This window comes from Echiichthys vipera (assembly GCF_963691815.1).
Source record: "Echiichthys vipera genome assembly, chromosome: 9".
Taxonomy (NCBI): Eukaryota; Metazoa; Chordata; class Actinopteri; order Perciformes; family Trachinidae; genus Echiichthys; species Echiichthys vipera.
Genome location: NC_139834.1, coordinates 19,454,405 through 19,468,970, shown reverse-complemented (window position 1 = coordinate 19,468,970; position 14,566 = coordinate 19,454,405). Strand labels below are relative to the sequence as shown.

Genomic DNA, 14,566 nt, shown 5'->3' with positions numbered 1-14,566 from the left:
ACAGCTACCTTCCGACTGAACGCACTAATAGCATGTAGGCTCCTCGCTGCCACCGAGCATCACACTCTGCAGCAGGAGGCCCAGTGGAGCGAAAGAAGAGACAGGAGGATGGAGGAGATGAGAGGCTCTATGTCCGAGACCTGCTGCAACAGATACAATAACACTGTGAGAACAGCACAAGACATATTTCTATTCAGACAGAATGAGCAGAATTTTTTGGAGCTTTTGTATCCCTGTGTGCCTGCCTGAGGGGTACACACAGTATTATGAGAAGGATTTGAGCTGACACAAGTCACAGTCGCTCCATCGCCGGTGTGGAGGAGGAAGGGAGATGAATTATTCAACCAGCCGGCGCTGCTCAGCCCTGACGTCTTGTTGTGTCTTGTGGGGAGGAGGAGGCGAGCCAGCGACAACAAGCAGCACCTCCGTCACATGACAGCCCCAAGATACAGCATCCAAGGAACCTCGATTTTCCCGAGGACAGGGCATTATTTCAGAGAGCAGCAGTAGAATAATAGCTCCCTCTCAAAATGACAGCCATCGCTGCGGCACACCATCACAGATTGCCGGTCTATCACTCCCCCCACACACACACTCACACACATACACAGGATGAAATGACAGCCCAGCCCCGCTGATAGCAAGGCATCTCAGCCTGAGTAAGTGTTCCTTCTGGCTAAGCCCGGCTTTGATGTTATTATACCATAGCAGTGCAATATTCAGCTCTGAGATTTACTACCTGCTGCTGGGGTGATCTCTTAAAGCTCAGTGTTTGTGAAGCTGAGAAAATGAAAGGCAAAAAAAAAAAAAAGTAAAAAACTGGAAAGCTTGATCTATTCTGCTGCACGTTTCTCCCGTCAAGCAAAAACTCTATTATTCAAGAGCAAATGTAGGACATGAGTATTATCAAAACAGACCCAGCATCAGCTCCTCTGCTCAGCTGGAGAATTACATTTGGCAAATGTAAAAAAAAAAAACAAACAGAGGGAATTAAGCTTATTTTTTTGCTTTCTTTTTTCCTTTGCCATTCTGCGAATGAGCAGTGAGTAATCAAAATTGTTTACCCTTAAAACAGGATTATTTTGTCTCACGGCTGATGGGATTTAGCAGTCTGCTCTAGCTCAGCATACAAACAAATGTTGTTTGCAAAGAAATAAATATGATGTGTCAGAAGGCATAAAAAAAAGATCAACCCATTTTTTTGTGGTGTAACTTAGTCGTTTATTTTAATTCCACAAATTTTTCAAAAAAATTACAAAATACTCAAATGGAGAGAACACAGGACTCACAAATTTTCTTATTATTTCTACTTTTTGTTTACATTGTGTCATCCCATGGCGACTACTCATATATACAATAAGCTTCAAGATACCAGTATATATATAAATCTTAGCAGTCAGAATTTACATTCTGCTATTGCCGCTTTGAAACAAGAAGCTAAACCATTGACAACACTTAACATCAAAGGTTCTGGAGACACAAAAAGAGGGAGTAAAAGGCAAGGGAATCGTCAGGAAAACAAGGCAAAGATGATGATGAGAAGTACGTCGTCAGAAGAGAGACAGGAATCGGTGGGAGGAGACAAAGTGACAGGTTCTGGTCGGTGGGGGCATCATAGACTTTGGGTTTTTTTTTTTAAAAAGGGGGCATGAGTTTGATGTTTGCAAGTGTTTAAATGTAAATTATAGTGCTCCCAGGGAAGATATGGTCACTTTTAAATGCAAGTGCGGTTTCTTCATTTGGTTAAAAGATAATTAAAAAAAAAAAGCCACAGTTTTCTAAAAATGTCCATGACGGTCAAACAGTCTTAGTGCATGGAACAAAAGCAGAACTCATGTGATGGCTACAGTAAAAAAACAAAAAGAGAAAAACTTTGTGCACTGGTATGACAGGTCGACACAACTTGTAACAGTCAGTGGCACACACGATCACACCGCTCCTGAGGCCCAGGAGTGTGTGTGTATCCCTATAAGGAACCAAGGCATACGAAAACATTGTGAGGAAAACACACGCGCTCACACACACGCGCGCTCACACACACATACACACAGTCATCGACCCTTTACCTCCTGGTCCTCACGTGTTGGCAGGCCCCCCCTCTAGTGTCACAGTGAACATTATTACAGCCTAGTTGGAGGATGACTCAGTCGAACGTGAGCCCTGCAACTAACGTGGTTGACTGGACCAGGTGAAGAAAAGGGGACACCTACAGCACAATTAGCACCGAATCACAACCATTCATACATTTAAAACAATCCTGAAGTCCTGTTAGCCTCCTGATATTGTGGACAAAGTTAAAATTCAGGTCCTGGTAATTAAAAAAAAAAAGCGTAAAGCAATTTCAAATTTCTTCAGTTCAGCCAAATATGTTTCTGGCGTCCACATGTTAAAATTCATAATTAAAATCATTCTCTGTAAAAACACAAAAGTAATGAAGTATTACTTCAATGTCTTGACTTAAATATTGATTTTAAGCAAAAGATAAAGGATAAAAACCAATCGAGTGGAGCTCAAGGAAACTCTCAGTGCAAACTTTTGTTTTCTTTTAAATCCATGGCTTCAGTGTGCACTCCACAGAAACCTCAGTGACCGTGTCACCTCTTCAAGTGTTTCAAATCATTAACTCAACACGTTGAGTTTACACATTCTGGTAACCAGCTGCGTGACAAAGGTGTGATGGATGGATGTGGGTGTGACAGTTTTATGGATTACATAGTCAATGTGGGACTAAACCTAACACAGTGATGTCAGAGGAACGTTACAACTGAACCACAACTCTCTCAGAAACTGCTCATATAATGCCATGGTGCTCCCCTCTGAAACAAGGGATAATGCTTCAAAACAATTATATTGGAGGTTGAAACGACTTGGTTTGGAGTCCACACCTAGTAATAATAATAATTATAATAATAATTATATGTTTATATATACTATTTACAGACTCAAAAACGCCATGCTGTAGCTTTTCTTAAAATTATGAAAAACCTCCAACAATGTATTAAAATAAATGTTGAGTTTAAGATAGCACTTGTTATTTTTCCATAAACGGCCTGACCGGTCATGTCTTTTTCTTTTTTTTTTGTTGATAAGCACAGTGTCTTGTTCTAGCACCTACAAAAAAAACGTCAGGGAAGCTTGTCATGCAGGAGTCTTGAGGACGTTGTCACTACTGGCTATATACCAAAGAAAGTCAATGTCTTGAAAAATAATAATTATAATAAAAAATAAAAAAAGAAGAAGTCCTTGTCAGGAACAAAAACCAAATATCAGAAGAATTCTCAGACGATCCACTTGGCCTTTTCCGTTCTTCAAAACTGAATGAACAACTCTGTAACATCTTCCCGTGTCCTGCACCTGTCAGTCGCTGCCTCCCTTGGCTGATTACAACTGCTTGTCACTCTCTTTCTTCAGTCGGCTGAAACACAAATGACAAAATGTTAATCTTTGATGATTCAAAGATACACATGCTCAGTTTATCAAAAAAATGTTTTAGTCTTATTTCTCTTGCTTATCTGACCTGTAGTAGTCCTCCTGGCCTGGCATTGGTCCTCCGTGCATATGATGGTGTCCGTGGAGCCACTGCTGCTCCATGGCCAGCCTCTGGAGCTCAGCGGACTGGGCATGCATGGCCTGCAGCTGGTGGGCTGCAGACATGGGCGGCGGCAGGCCTCCTTGTAGTTCCCGTGGGTATGGAGTACCTGGAGGAGGCACAAACAAAAGATATGATCAGGCAATCTGGCAGAGCTCGGATTTATAGATTGGATGTGATAATGCTGTTAATGAGAGATGATATTGGCGGAGAGCCTACCGAAGACTGGGTGGCGCAGCATCTCGTGTTCATGTGGCTGGCCCAGGAGAGCGTTGGGGATGGCGCCGGGCGGGTAAGGGAAGCGAGCCAGGTGAGGTCCTGCTGACAGGGGATCTACTGCCAGGGGGTGGCCCCCTGAGCCTGGAGGACACACAAGACATTCACCACCACCTTCCCGGGTGTTAGAATCTTAGTATCAGGGTACACTCATTTCACAACATTGTTTCACAGACAGAGCATGCTTCAGGCTAGAGATGCACCGATCCCATGGATCGGATATCTGCTCCGATATTGATTAATTAGCTGGCCATTTCTTTTTTATTAATAGCATACACAGCAATACAGTTACAGCGATCTAGTCACTTAATGTCTATGTTTGCAACACCGGTTCGGGTTTTATATTACATTTTAAAATATCCGTTTGCAGTGCACCTTACATGGAAGTGTAAAGAACTAATGTACACTTTATTTGTTAATAAAGAATATGAAGTACATTTATATCTGTGCTAATGTATAACCTTTTTTTAACAAGGCTAAATGTTTATGTCAAGACTGATGCCTTCATTCACATGGCAAGGTCTACGCTTCATTCATTCAACAGTAGTATCGGATCGGTATCGGCCGATACGCTCAACCCAGGAATCGGTATCTGATTGGATCGGAAAAAACTGGATCGGTGCATCTCTACTTCAGGCATTAGTGACACACAGCTGAATATAATGTTACTTCTCTCAAGGTTGAAGAGTGCACGGAAGACTTTACTATATTTATCCACTGTAAACCATCTGAAGGTTTTAATGAGGATAGAATACGCTTTAATCCAGTCCCTTATGTCCATGTTGTACTTTACCATAGATTTTCAGATCATATGGTAAAGATTTCAAATTAGAAAAGATGGAGGTGGAATTATCATTTATTCAAAATCCCTCCTGATCACTCTTCGCTGTTATGAGAGAAGTATTATGTATATTTATAATTGTATTTACAGACAACTTGATTCAAATAACAGCACAAGATACTTTACAAACATTAACCTCGACAAACTTAATTTTCTCCAATTTTCTTTGTCTCCTTGTATATTTCTTAATTTCCATTATTTAACTTGCTCATAACAAATCAGGTGAGCCTAATTCCTGCTAACATTACGATCTACTTTCAGTTTTTCAAAGAATTTACAAAGAAACTTCTAGTCCTATAACCTTGAACCACACTTGAACCACTTGAGTTAAACCATTTCAACTGGTTAGCAGTATTTCTTCTTCCTCTGATTAAAAATGTGACTCTTGCATCTGTTTTAATTATATCCAAAATAGTTTATACCTGAAAGTTTAAAAAATGGACTTAATAATGATTTACTAAAAATTCTTGCTGACAGTTTAAATAACAGAACACTATGTATCTTAAAATTGCTGCATATTGAATACGTAAGCCTAAGAGAACGATTAATCTGTGGAGTGCCCCAAGGTTCTATTCTTGGTCCTCAACTATATTTGAAAATATGTTTGTATTAATTTACCAATGGTTTGTATAAAAATCTTTTTCTTATCTTAGTGCTCATAATAAAGATCTACCTTTTCACATAAAAATACATTAAGTAAAACATTTTAGACAATAACCTCAATACCACACAATATAAAATTCAGAAAAAATCTAAAATATGCATACATCATTTAAAAAAAAATATAACAGTACACAACATATAAATGTATCAAACACATGCTGAATGTCTGTAAAAGTGGAAGATACTGAAATATTGACAGGTTTGAGTTTGATTCAGCGTTTTTCTATTAATGTAATTCAATGTAACTATTACCGTTTCCTGCATAAACTGAAGACCAGATGGTGAAAATATAGAATTTCAAAATATGAGAATTTCATCATGAATGAGATATCTGCTATAGAAGATATAAAAAATGGTTGCCATCATAAGAGAAAAGCAAAGAAAAGAAAAACCTTAACATTACTTGACAATTTGCAACCTCTATTTACCAAATACATTTGGAGCAATTAACCACGTGTAGTTTTCTCAAAATGTATAGTGTTTTGCAGTGCAATCCTTCATAGCATTTAACATTTGAATATATATATATATGTTATATATTAAATTATATTGTATTTTGCATGTCTGTATAGAGGGCTTTCTTTTACCTTGGTGAAGTGGATCTTGCTGGTGGAGGTGTAGATGGGAGTGAATATGCGAGTGCTGGTGGTGGTGTGGCGTGACATTGAACATCTGTAGACGGGCAATGGGGTCGTTGGCCACTGTGGCCATCCTCTCAGCATGGAGTCTCTCTGCAGCCAACCGCTCTGGGTAGCTCATTTCTGGCCGCAGCTGGGGCCCAGCGAGGGCCAGCCGCTCACGCTCTAATGGGTTCAGGCCCGGGTGAAAGGAGGCAAATGGATGAGGGCCGGCCATGGGGGGCAACGTGATAGCCCCATGCCGGGCAAAGTGCTCCATGGGGTTTGTGGAAGGGTGAAGTGTGTCCATCTCTGGAGGCTTATGCTCAAAACCAGGTTTCATTCTTTCCCTCAGCTCCCTCTCACGAATCTCCCTCTCACGCATCTCCCGCTCTCGTAGCTCGCGCTCCCGCATGGCCGGGTCAGCATTGTACAAGCCGGGCATGTGATAGGCCAGCAGTGGGTCTGCAGGGTTGAGGGACACAAAGAAGGGGTGGTTTCGATTGGTGGGAGACATGACGTGGGGTCGGGCGTACTCGCTGAGGGTGCGCAGGGCAGGGGTGTCGGGGCCAATGTATGGAGGCACAGCTGCGATCGTAGTGGGGGGGTCATACTGTGGACGCATGTGGGCCGGGCCGGCCATCTGAGGTTCACACATTCTGCCCTCATGAGAACTGGAGGCTTTCTGTTGAAGAGACAAGATGTTTAGTCAGATTTAAAACAAGAACAAAATCACTAGCAAACTAAAGGGAGGCAAACAAAACCACTCACCGCAGCTCGCTCTGCCTCCTTTTCTCGTTCCCGCTCTCGTTCTCGCTCTTTTTCCCTCTCCCTCTCTCTCTCCTTCTCTTCCCTCACTTTCTGCTCTGCTTCCCTCTTGGCCTTCTCCAGAGCTTCCTCTCGCTTCTTGGCCAGTTTAGATGAAGCCAGTGGAGTGAAGTAGTAATCTGTCCTAGCACATGAATTGTAACCTCGGTCCAGGTGCTTGTAGAACCTGTGGTCATTGTAGAGATAAAACATTCAAAATTTACTTTTCCAGTCCATAAATTAATAATTGTTGCAAACTAAACAAAATAGGCTAGAGAGGTTGAATGGCAGAATAATGTCCCCTTGGATGGAAAGCAGCTTATATTAGCTTACACTGGTCCACTATTCAAAAGAAAAAGAAACTCACTTTTGCTGCTATGTTGAGTATGTATTTAAAGCCTCATTGCTATTCATTGGCAGTCTGAGAGCCACTTAAGCACAAGGCAACAACATATACGCATATTCAGATGCCTCAGTTCACTCGTGTCTCACTGTAATTAATCTCCCTGCTCTCCATCCTCGATAATTCCTCGCCATCAGCCCTTTAGAGCTTAGGGCTAATTGTGGCCTTGGATGCCTGTTTTTCTCAGGACATTCGATTTGTTGCTTACATCAAAGCCTTAAAATCTGAAGGCAGAGACTCTTTGTTGTCGGGTGTGTTTGAGAGCTAATCAGCATCCCCAGACAAGACAGTAAGCAGCTCAACAGACTACTGATAAATAATAGCTTATGCAGGTCAATGTTGTCCTCTTTTAAAGATAGTGTTTGGGTATAGAATCAATGTTGTTAGACATACCGTGCTGACTGGCTGGCATGGCTGGGTGTATTGACGATGGTAGGCTCTGGGGATGGACTTCTCTGTGGAGGTGGAGGGCTCTCTGGCTCTTCTGACTCGTCCAGAGGCTCCTCTTTGATGTGTACAGGTGGGAGCACTGGGCCCGGGCCGGCACAAGTGACTGAGGCAGGCAGTGGCATGGAGATGGAGGAGGGTTGAGCGGAGGAAGATGGAGGCTGTATGCCAGGTATCGTGTTTGATGAGGTTGGGGGAGGGCAGGTCGGAGGTAGAACTGTATTGAAAGGATGAGACGAGAACGGTGGCTGCGGTGGCCCGTTGGGATGTGAGGCTGCTGCGGAGGGAGGCAGGGTAGGAGCAGGAGAAAGTTGGTGGCTGGCTGGTGGTGGGAGACTCTGGGACTGAGTGAGAACTGGAGGCTGGGCTGGGGGAGGCTGAAGCTGCTGCCCCTGAGGCATGAGCTGTAGGGGAGGTGGGTGCGCTGATGGAGGATGGTGGGTGGATAAAGAGCTGAGGGGCTTGAGGGCCGGAGGTGGAGGCAGATTTGAAGGCATCTGAGGGAATGGAGGCGCTGACACGTGTGATGGGTGTTTGTGGGACTGTGGGTTGGTTATCTGAGGGATGGGTGTGGTCGGTGGGGGCTTGATGTGAGGCATGGACATCGGGGCAGGGGGCAAGGGCTGCTCTCTGGGAGGCTGGACTCCACTCTGAGCAGTTGACTGGGGCTGGGAAGGAGGCGTGTGTGACCTCTGCTGTGATTGGCCAGAGATTGGTAGGGGTGGGACCTGAGACTGACCCACAGGGAAGCCCTGAGGGGGCATGGAGTGAGGGTGAGGCATATGTGAGGGTCCAGGCTGCAGTGGATGTGGCATGGGAGGCATGGGCCCGTGATGCGAGCTGGGTAATGACTGAGGTGGGAGTGGTGGGCCAGGTGGTGGAGCCTGAGTCAAAGGTGAATGTGGAGAGGGAAGCCTTTGAGGGGGGAGGGACACTCCTGACTGGATAAGAGACATCGGGCTTGCCTGGGGCAGAGGCTGGGGAGGTAGAGAGGTGGAGGCCGCTGTGGGGGAGACCTGTGGGGGCAGTGAAGGGGCTGAGGTTGCAGGCGGAGGAGGTGCTGAGGAGGTGGCTGAGGTGCCTGGCTGACATTGGATGACAGGAGGGTGCTGGCTCTGTAGGAGCTGCTGCTGCTGGGCAGATGAGTCTGAGTCACTCTCATTGTCACGGGGGCTGGGGATGCTCGGGGAGGAGCTCCGGTTGTCCTGGTCAATGTCTTTAGGATCACTACTGAGCTCCTCGTTGACGCTGCGCCCATCAGAGCTCTCGCCCTCGCCCTCCCCCTCCCCCTCGCATTCTGAGGGCGAGTCTGGCCGACTCAGCTCCTGTGGGACAGAGGCGAGAGAAGGATGAGTATCATAATACCACGTTTGTGCAATCCATTTAAACACCGGACAGCATAAAAAGACCACAGACTCACTTGTGTCTTGGACTTTTTAGCGCTGGCCCTATCAGGCTCCTCTGTGTCGGAGGCTCCCTTCTCTCGCTGCCGTTTGGCACTCTTCATAGGTGAAGGGGCCTCCTCTTTAATCTTCTGTGGAACCAAAGCAGCAGAGCTATTAGGGTACATTTCACAGATGTATAGAAAAACATAATTTCCACCTATTTAAGCTGCTTTTACCTTGCTGGGCTTCTTCATGGAGTCTGTCTTGCTGTCAGTGCTATCAGTACTTGCTGCACTGGGAGAGGTACGTCCGCTGGAGCGCATATCCTCGTTGGTAGGTGAGGCTCTGCCATCGGGACTGGCTGTCTGCTTCTTACGACCACTACGTAGCGTCGACATCTGATAACAAACAGAGTCAACATGAATCATAACTGATATCAGGTCTCTAGACCATTATGCACATCCAATTTCACCTTTTTGAATACCTTTATAAAACAACATTTTTGAAACAATGCCTGTCAAAGCTTTCCCTGTGCTAGTTGTGTAGAGATGATAAGCTTATTGCTTTTTTGTCTGGCTCCAGGGATAACTTTGAGGCTATGGCTCCTGAAGGTGAAAATGGAGGAATAGATGAGTGTGTACACACCGAGCCTCGGTTCCGTCGGGTCCTCATGCTATGCTTCCCGCTGAGTCCATCCTCTTCCTCTTTGACAGGTTTGAACATAAATGGCGGCGGGTCCACTGGCTTCTCGATGGGGGGCAGCTCACCGTACTTCTTGAAGTGAATGCGGCAGTCTGTGCACAGCAAGATGTTCTCCCGGCCCCCGTGGTGCCAGTCCTTGGAGGCTGAGGAAAGCCATTTACAGTTGTGAAATAACATACTTTCACAGGCAGCAGGAATTAAACACAACACACAAAAATTATCGCAGAACCACAGTAATATTGTCGATTACAGAGAATGTCATTAAGTAACTTTGTAGTAGTGTAACATTAAATAAGATCAGGTTTATGTTTCATGTAGTAGATGAATCAGTTATAATGTTATGATTCTGTCCTGTCCTGCTGCAGACATATTTTTCAGTAATGTACTGATAAATGGTTTAACACTATAAGCCATAGATATGAGCCATCCTGGTTGCGATGGCAGTGACCTCAGTGTGATCAGATGGGAGCCTGGCACCTGGAGCCAGCTGTGTGGAAAGAGTGGGAAGATAATGAGGTGGAGAGAGTGAACGAGCTGCCTGATTTGATGAAATTAGTCCTGACATCTTCTGATGCCCATCTGTCACACAGCACTGTGCTGTGCAGGTTCACACTGATCCTCATCAAGATAGGAATAGCCAAGCAAGACCATATGACCGGTAGCAGTGTCTGTTATGTGGAGTCTTACTGGTAGTGAAGCAGTGGCGGCAGGCGTAGCCCTTCAGCTCCTGTTCACTGTCTTCACTGTCAAAGTCATCTTCACTGGCTGAGCTGAGGTCCACTGGAAGATAGGGAAAGAAAAAACACTTCACACGTCGCTCAAACACCACAATATACCAGCTCATGTCTCTGCCTTTGCTCTGTGGCTGCCATTGAAGGGGTCAAATGTACGTACAGAACTCGCTGGAGGGGGGGCGTGACGGAGTGTTGACAGGAGTGGAAGCGGTCCGCGTCTTGATGCGGCGGAAGACTGGCTGGCGGCGGTGTCTGCGGTGTGCTCGACAACTGGCTGCCTCGGGGGTCTTCTTCCAATAGTAGTAGAAGGTAATAAGTTCTCCCTGGAATGAAACGTAAAACAAATTCAGTCAAAATAGGCAAATATATCAAACAGGAGGAACAACGAGGAGTAGAGATCACTTTCTACTGCAAAGAGGTGGCTGAATTAAAAGGAATCAAAGGTCTATTTGTCGAGTTGTTGAAACAAAAAGTAAGAAAAAAAAGTAATTGTGAAATATCTGCAGTTCGGTTGAATAAAATAGGTAGAAAATACACATTAGCAGTCAGCACAGTATGTGAGAGGCCACTGAGTGTGGAAGTCCATGTCTGGATTTGTAGCTGGCCGGGCATGTTTATGCTGTGGCCCTGTCTGTCCCAGGATTAGGCGAGGAGGCTAGCTGAATGCAGGGATATTAGGATCAGTGCATTGGGGGCTGCCTGGGTGGCAGGAGCTTGAATGGGAACAAAAGAACATGTCAGGCAGAGCTTTGGCGCTACAAATAGGGAGTGAAATGGCTCCTCGCCCCTTCACTGGAAGAGTCAATTGAACTTTAATCAAACATTCGGAGGGGCGCGAGCGAGGCGGATAAATCCAGTGTACAAAAGGCCGCCAGGAAATCAATACCCAACTGAAACATTAACACATGCAATCATGGATCAGAAAGCACTTTGCTGAGGCAGCCTGTGCATATTAACTGCCGCTTTCCGCCCACGCTCATAATACACAAGCCTTGAAAATTGGCGACAGGAGTCAGGAACAATTATGTAGTTTCCTGTGGGGCTTTGCCCTTTTCTCCCTCACCATGAACTCTTACTTGTTAGCGGCCTTCCACTGGCTCCATAACAAATTCATGAAGGTGTGGTGTGATTGTTGGGTAGTAAGTCACCTGTAATCTTTACAGCCCAGAGGGTACCCATCTACTGTCTTAGGTCTGTTAAACTGCTGTTCAACAAAGCTTCTAAGGTTTAATGGCCATCGATTGTTTTCCTTCTGTGCTTGAGCTGAGAAACTTGACATAAATTAGTCAGTGCATTGCTCTCTAAAATGCATTAACAGCTTTTCAGCAAAACGTTCCAAAACAAACAACAGCCGGAGAGGATATGATGAAATGGTGGACAGTTGTATTGTAAGTGGCTATAAAAAACGTCTCGCTCAACTGTATTTTACAAAGAGAAAATAACATTGTAACAAAGCCAGCCATTTCAGTATAATGGGCTGATATTAATGGAAACATGAAGGTAACTGCAGCTTCAATTTCTTATCTCTTGAAATACAAAACTACTTGAGGTGAGTTGGCTTCTTGTTGTTTGCTGTGAGAGAACCAGGGTCAGGGATTGGCCAGTGTTTGCTCCTTTATCGCTTCAACAAGTTCTGTGAGTATCTGACATTAAGGAACAAGTAAAGTCTTTCTCAATCACTGCTTTGATTGGCAGAAAAGGCTCAGTGGGCCAAGGCTTGTTTAATAATATCTCCTTTCATGTGCCTCTTAGGGGGAATTCATATCTACCAGTGGCTGTAGGACTCTGTCTTATCAGGCAAAGCAGCGCTGGGAATATTTACTGAGGGTGTCTGAGCTCAAAGAAACCTTCTCAAATTTCAGGGTAAATTAAGGTGCTGTGCCGTGTTATGGCAAAGCCAGCTCTCCAGAGTAAAACTGCCACAAGCCCCGCAGCTCGTGCTCTGTTTTTTTTTTTTAGACCTCAGGGCTGTTGCACACGGGCACATCTGGAGTACTGGGAACAATTCCACATGTAGAAGCTCAGCAGAGACAAATCAGTAGGACTCCTTTGAAATACAAAAAAAAAAACAGTTGGATGAAGAAAAAAATATTAACCTTCAACTTGTGGAACATTTACTGTCCATTAAAAAATATTTTTTTTGTCCGTGGTCATGCCAAGAAAAGAGCAGCTAATGATGATTATATAATTTAAAAAAAAAAGCTCTATTATGTTGGCATGTCCTTGTGCATCTATTTCAGACTGGTAACAGGACTTTCTAGTTGTTTCCTGCGCGCCTCCCTCTTCAGCATGCACGGCCAGTTGGGAAGGCAAGGCGCAGGTGCTAACTGAGGGAAGGCAGGCGTCCTGATGTGAAATCTAATTGAAATGTGCAGATCAAAAGTGTTGAGTGGTGCCGAGCGTTGGCTTTGCTCTGTGCTTAATGACTGTTCTCAGCGGTGCCCCGCTGCAGGCTGACAACTACACGGCCTCAACAACAGCTTGGCAGACACAGGGAAAGGTCACCCTGCCTCTCCATCATTTACACTGTGTCAAGTACCATTACATTAGGCAGGGGCTAATGAAAACATTAACTTGGGCTTTTGAATGGGAATTAACAGGTGCACCAACGAGCTGCTAGAGCCGTATGTAAATGAAAAGGGGGAAACAAAAGACGCAGCTTTGTAAAATTTTAATACATTTATTGATTTGAAAAGGTATTCGAGGAAGAAAAAAGAAAAAAACTTTTTGTAATGTTTGTTTTATATTTTACCTTTACAGTTCTTAAATACACATTCTGAATACAGTCACATTGATGTCTGTGAGGCATCTCAGGCAAGACTTTAAATGTGTAGGGGAGTGATTTGATGTCTGAACATGAACATGGCAGTCCTAGGGTTGACAGAGGCGTTGTGCTGTAAATTAGTGTCAAAGGGGGATTGACAGATTACCTCTCTCAGCCTGCCTGCACGTCAAATTTTGTCGCATACGTCCGATCTCTCACGCCGACTTTTGTACTTCTCTCTATCAAAATCACTTTGTCATGCTTCCATATGCCCGCAGCAACACTTTACCTTTATTACTTTGTGTTCCTTCTCCATGATTGGGTGTTTTGTCAGTGAGTTTGGATGTGCTATTGAAGGCTTTCCGAGTAAAGTTACTGTTTCCTCATTAAATAAAGACAGTGAAACAGAAACCATTCCATGAACCTGCATCTAAAGCAGCTCACCGGTATCCACTAAAAATTCATGGAAATGCTTGAAAATAGAAATCTAGATTGGCCCTGGCCTCCGCGCCATAATTTTTTGCCCGGTCCACTAAATCACTGCATAGCAATACTGAGTGTGCTGCTGCTCCGCTGTACATAAGATAGTGACAACATAAGCTCAGTATTATAAGGCCTTTTAGACTGCTTCCATCTGCAGGAGCGTTCTGGTCAGTGGATTATCCGACAAGGAAAGGGCTTACCCTCCTATCACGGCACTCTGGGCTTTCATTCGGGTTATTGCCACTTAAAATGGTCGTCTACATGTTTGTGTGTGATGGATGTGGGGTTCAAGATTATGTAGAGCAATATCTTCTCGATACGCCACCATCTGCTGTGAAAGAAGTTCTTCATCCATTGGGCTCGAGATTTGTACACTTCTTCTATTTACTGTAATTAGTATGAATTAATCTAAAAATAATCTGTCCTATTTAGAGTAATAATCAAAAAAATATATACAAGTCCTGTGCTGCCACATAAATACATATTTTTATATTTATATATAAGAAAATGGAAAAAAATGTATTTTTACCTCATCAGTCAAAGAAAATCAGATTTCATTAACAGGTTTGGTTGTCTGTTACTGTCATCTTATGTTTCTGGTTTTAAGATTCAGCCTGAATAGGGTTAAGCATGAAACATCTAGACTACGGGATAATTGAGGGTGGGAGTGCAGGTTGAGGCTGAGTGGGAGTGCAGGATCCTCCACTGGGCTCAGTGGTCCTGTGTGCGCGGGCAGGGTGAGGGCTAAACTTGTGTATTTACATCCTCATCCCCTCTCAAGCCCAGGCCTGAACAGATGGTTTCTGTTTTTCCTGGCAGATTTGTGACAGAGCCACAAAGGCCCCTGCTTTGACA

General features: G+C 44.3%; 1 protein-coding gene across 3 annotated transcripts in view; it reads right to left on the bottom strand.

The window, feature by feature from the left end:
* Positions 1-1,213: 1,213 nt before the first annotated feature.
* Positions 1,214-14,566, bottom strand: part of rerea (arginine-glutamic acid dipeptide (RE) repeats a) — a 96,896-nt gene continuing 83,543 nt past the window's right edge. For all 3 annotated transcript variants that reach the window (XM_083920781.1, XM_083920782.1, XM_083920783.1), the window contains 11 exons: positions 10,625-10,787; positions 10,418-10,510; positions 9,674-9,873; positions 9,265-9,426; positions 9,064-9,177; positions 7,590-8,968; positions 6,758-6,980; positions 5,957-6,671; positions 3,809-3,979; positions 3,518-3,698; positions 1,214-3,415 (listed from right to left, as the gene is read on the bottom strand). In XM_083920781.1, the coding sequence (XP_083776907.1) occupies positions 3,382-3,415; positions 3,518-3,698; positions 3,809-3,979; positions 5,957-6,671; positions 6,758-6,980; positions 7,590-8,968; positions 9,064-9,177; positions 9,265-9,426; positions 9,674-9,873; positions 10,418-10,510; positions 10,625-10,787 (3,435 nt within the window). In that variant the 3' untranslated portion in view covers positions 1,214-3,381. The remainder of the gene's footprint in view (positions 3,416-3,517; positions 3,699-3,808; positions 3,980-5,956; positions 6,672-6,757; positions 6,981-7,589; positions 8,969-9,063; positions 9,178-9,264; positions 9,427-9,673; positions 9,874-10,417; positions 10,511-10,624; positions 10,788-14,566) is intronic.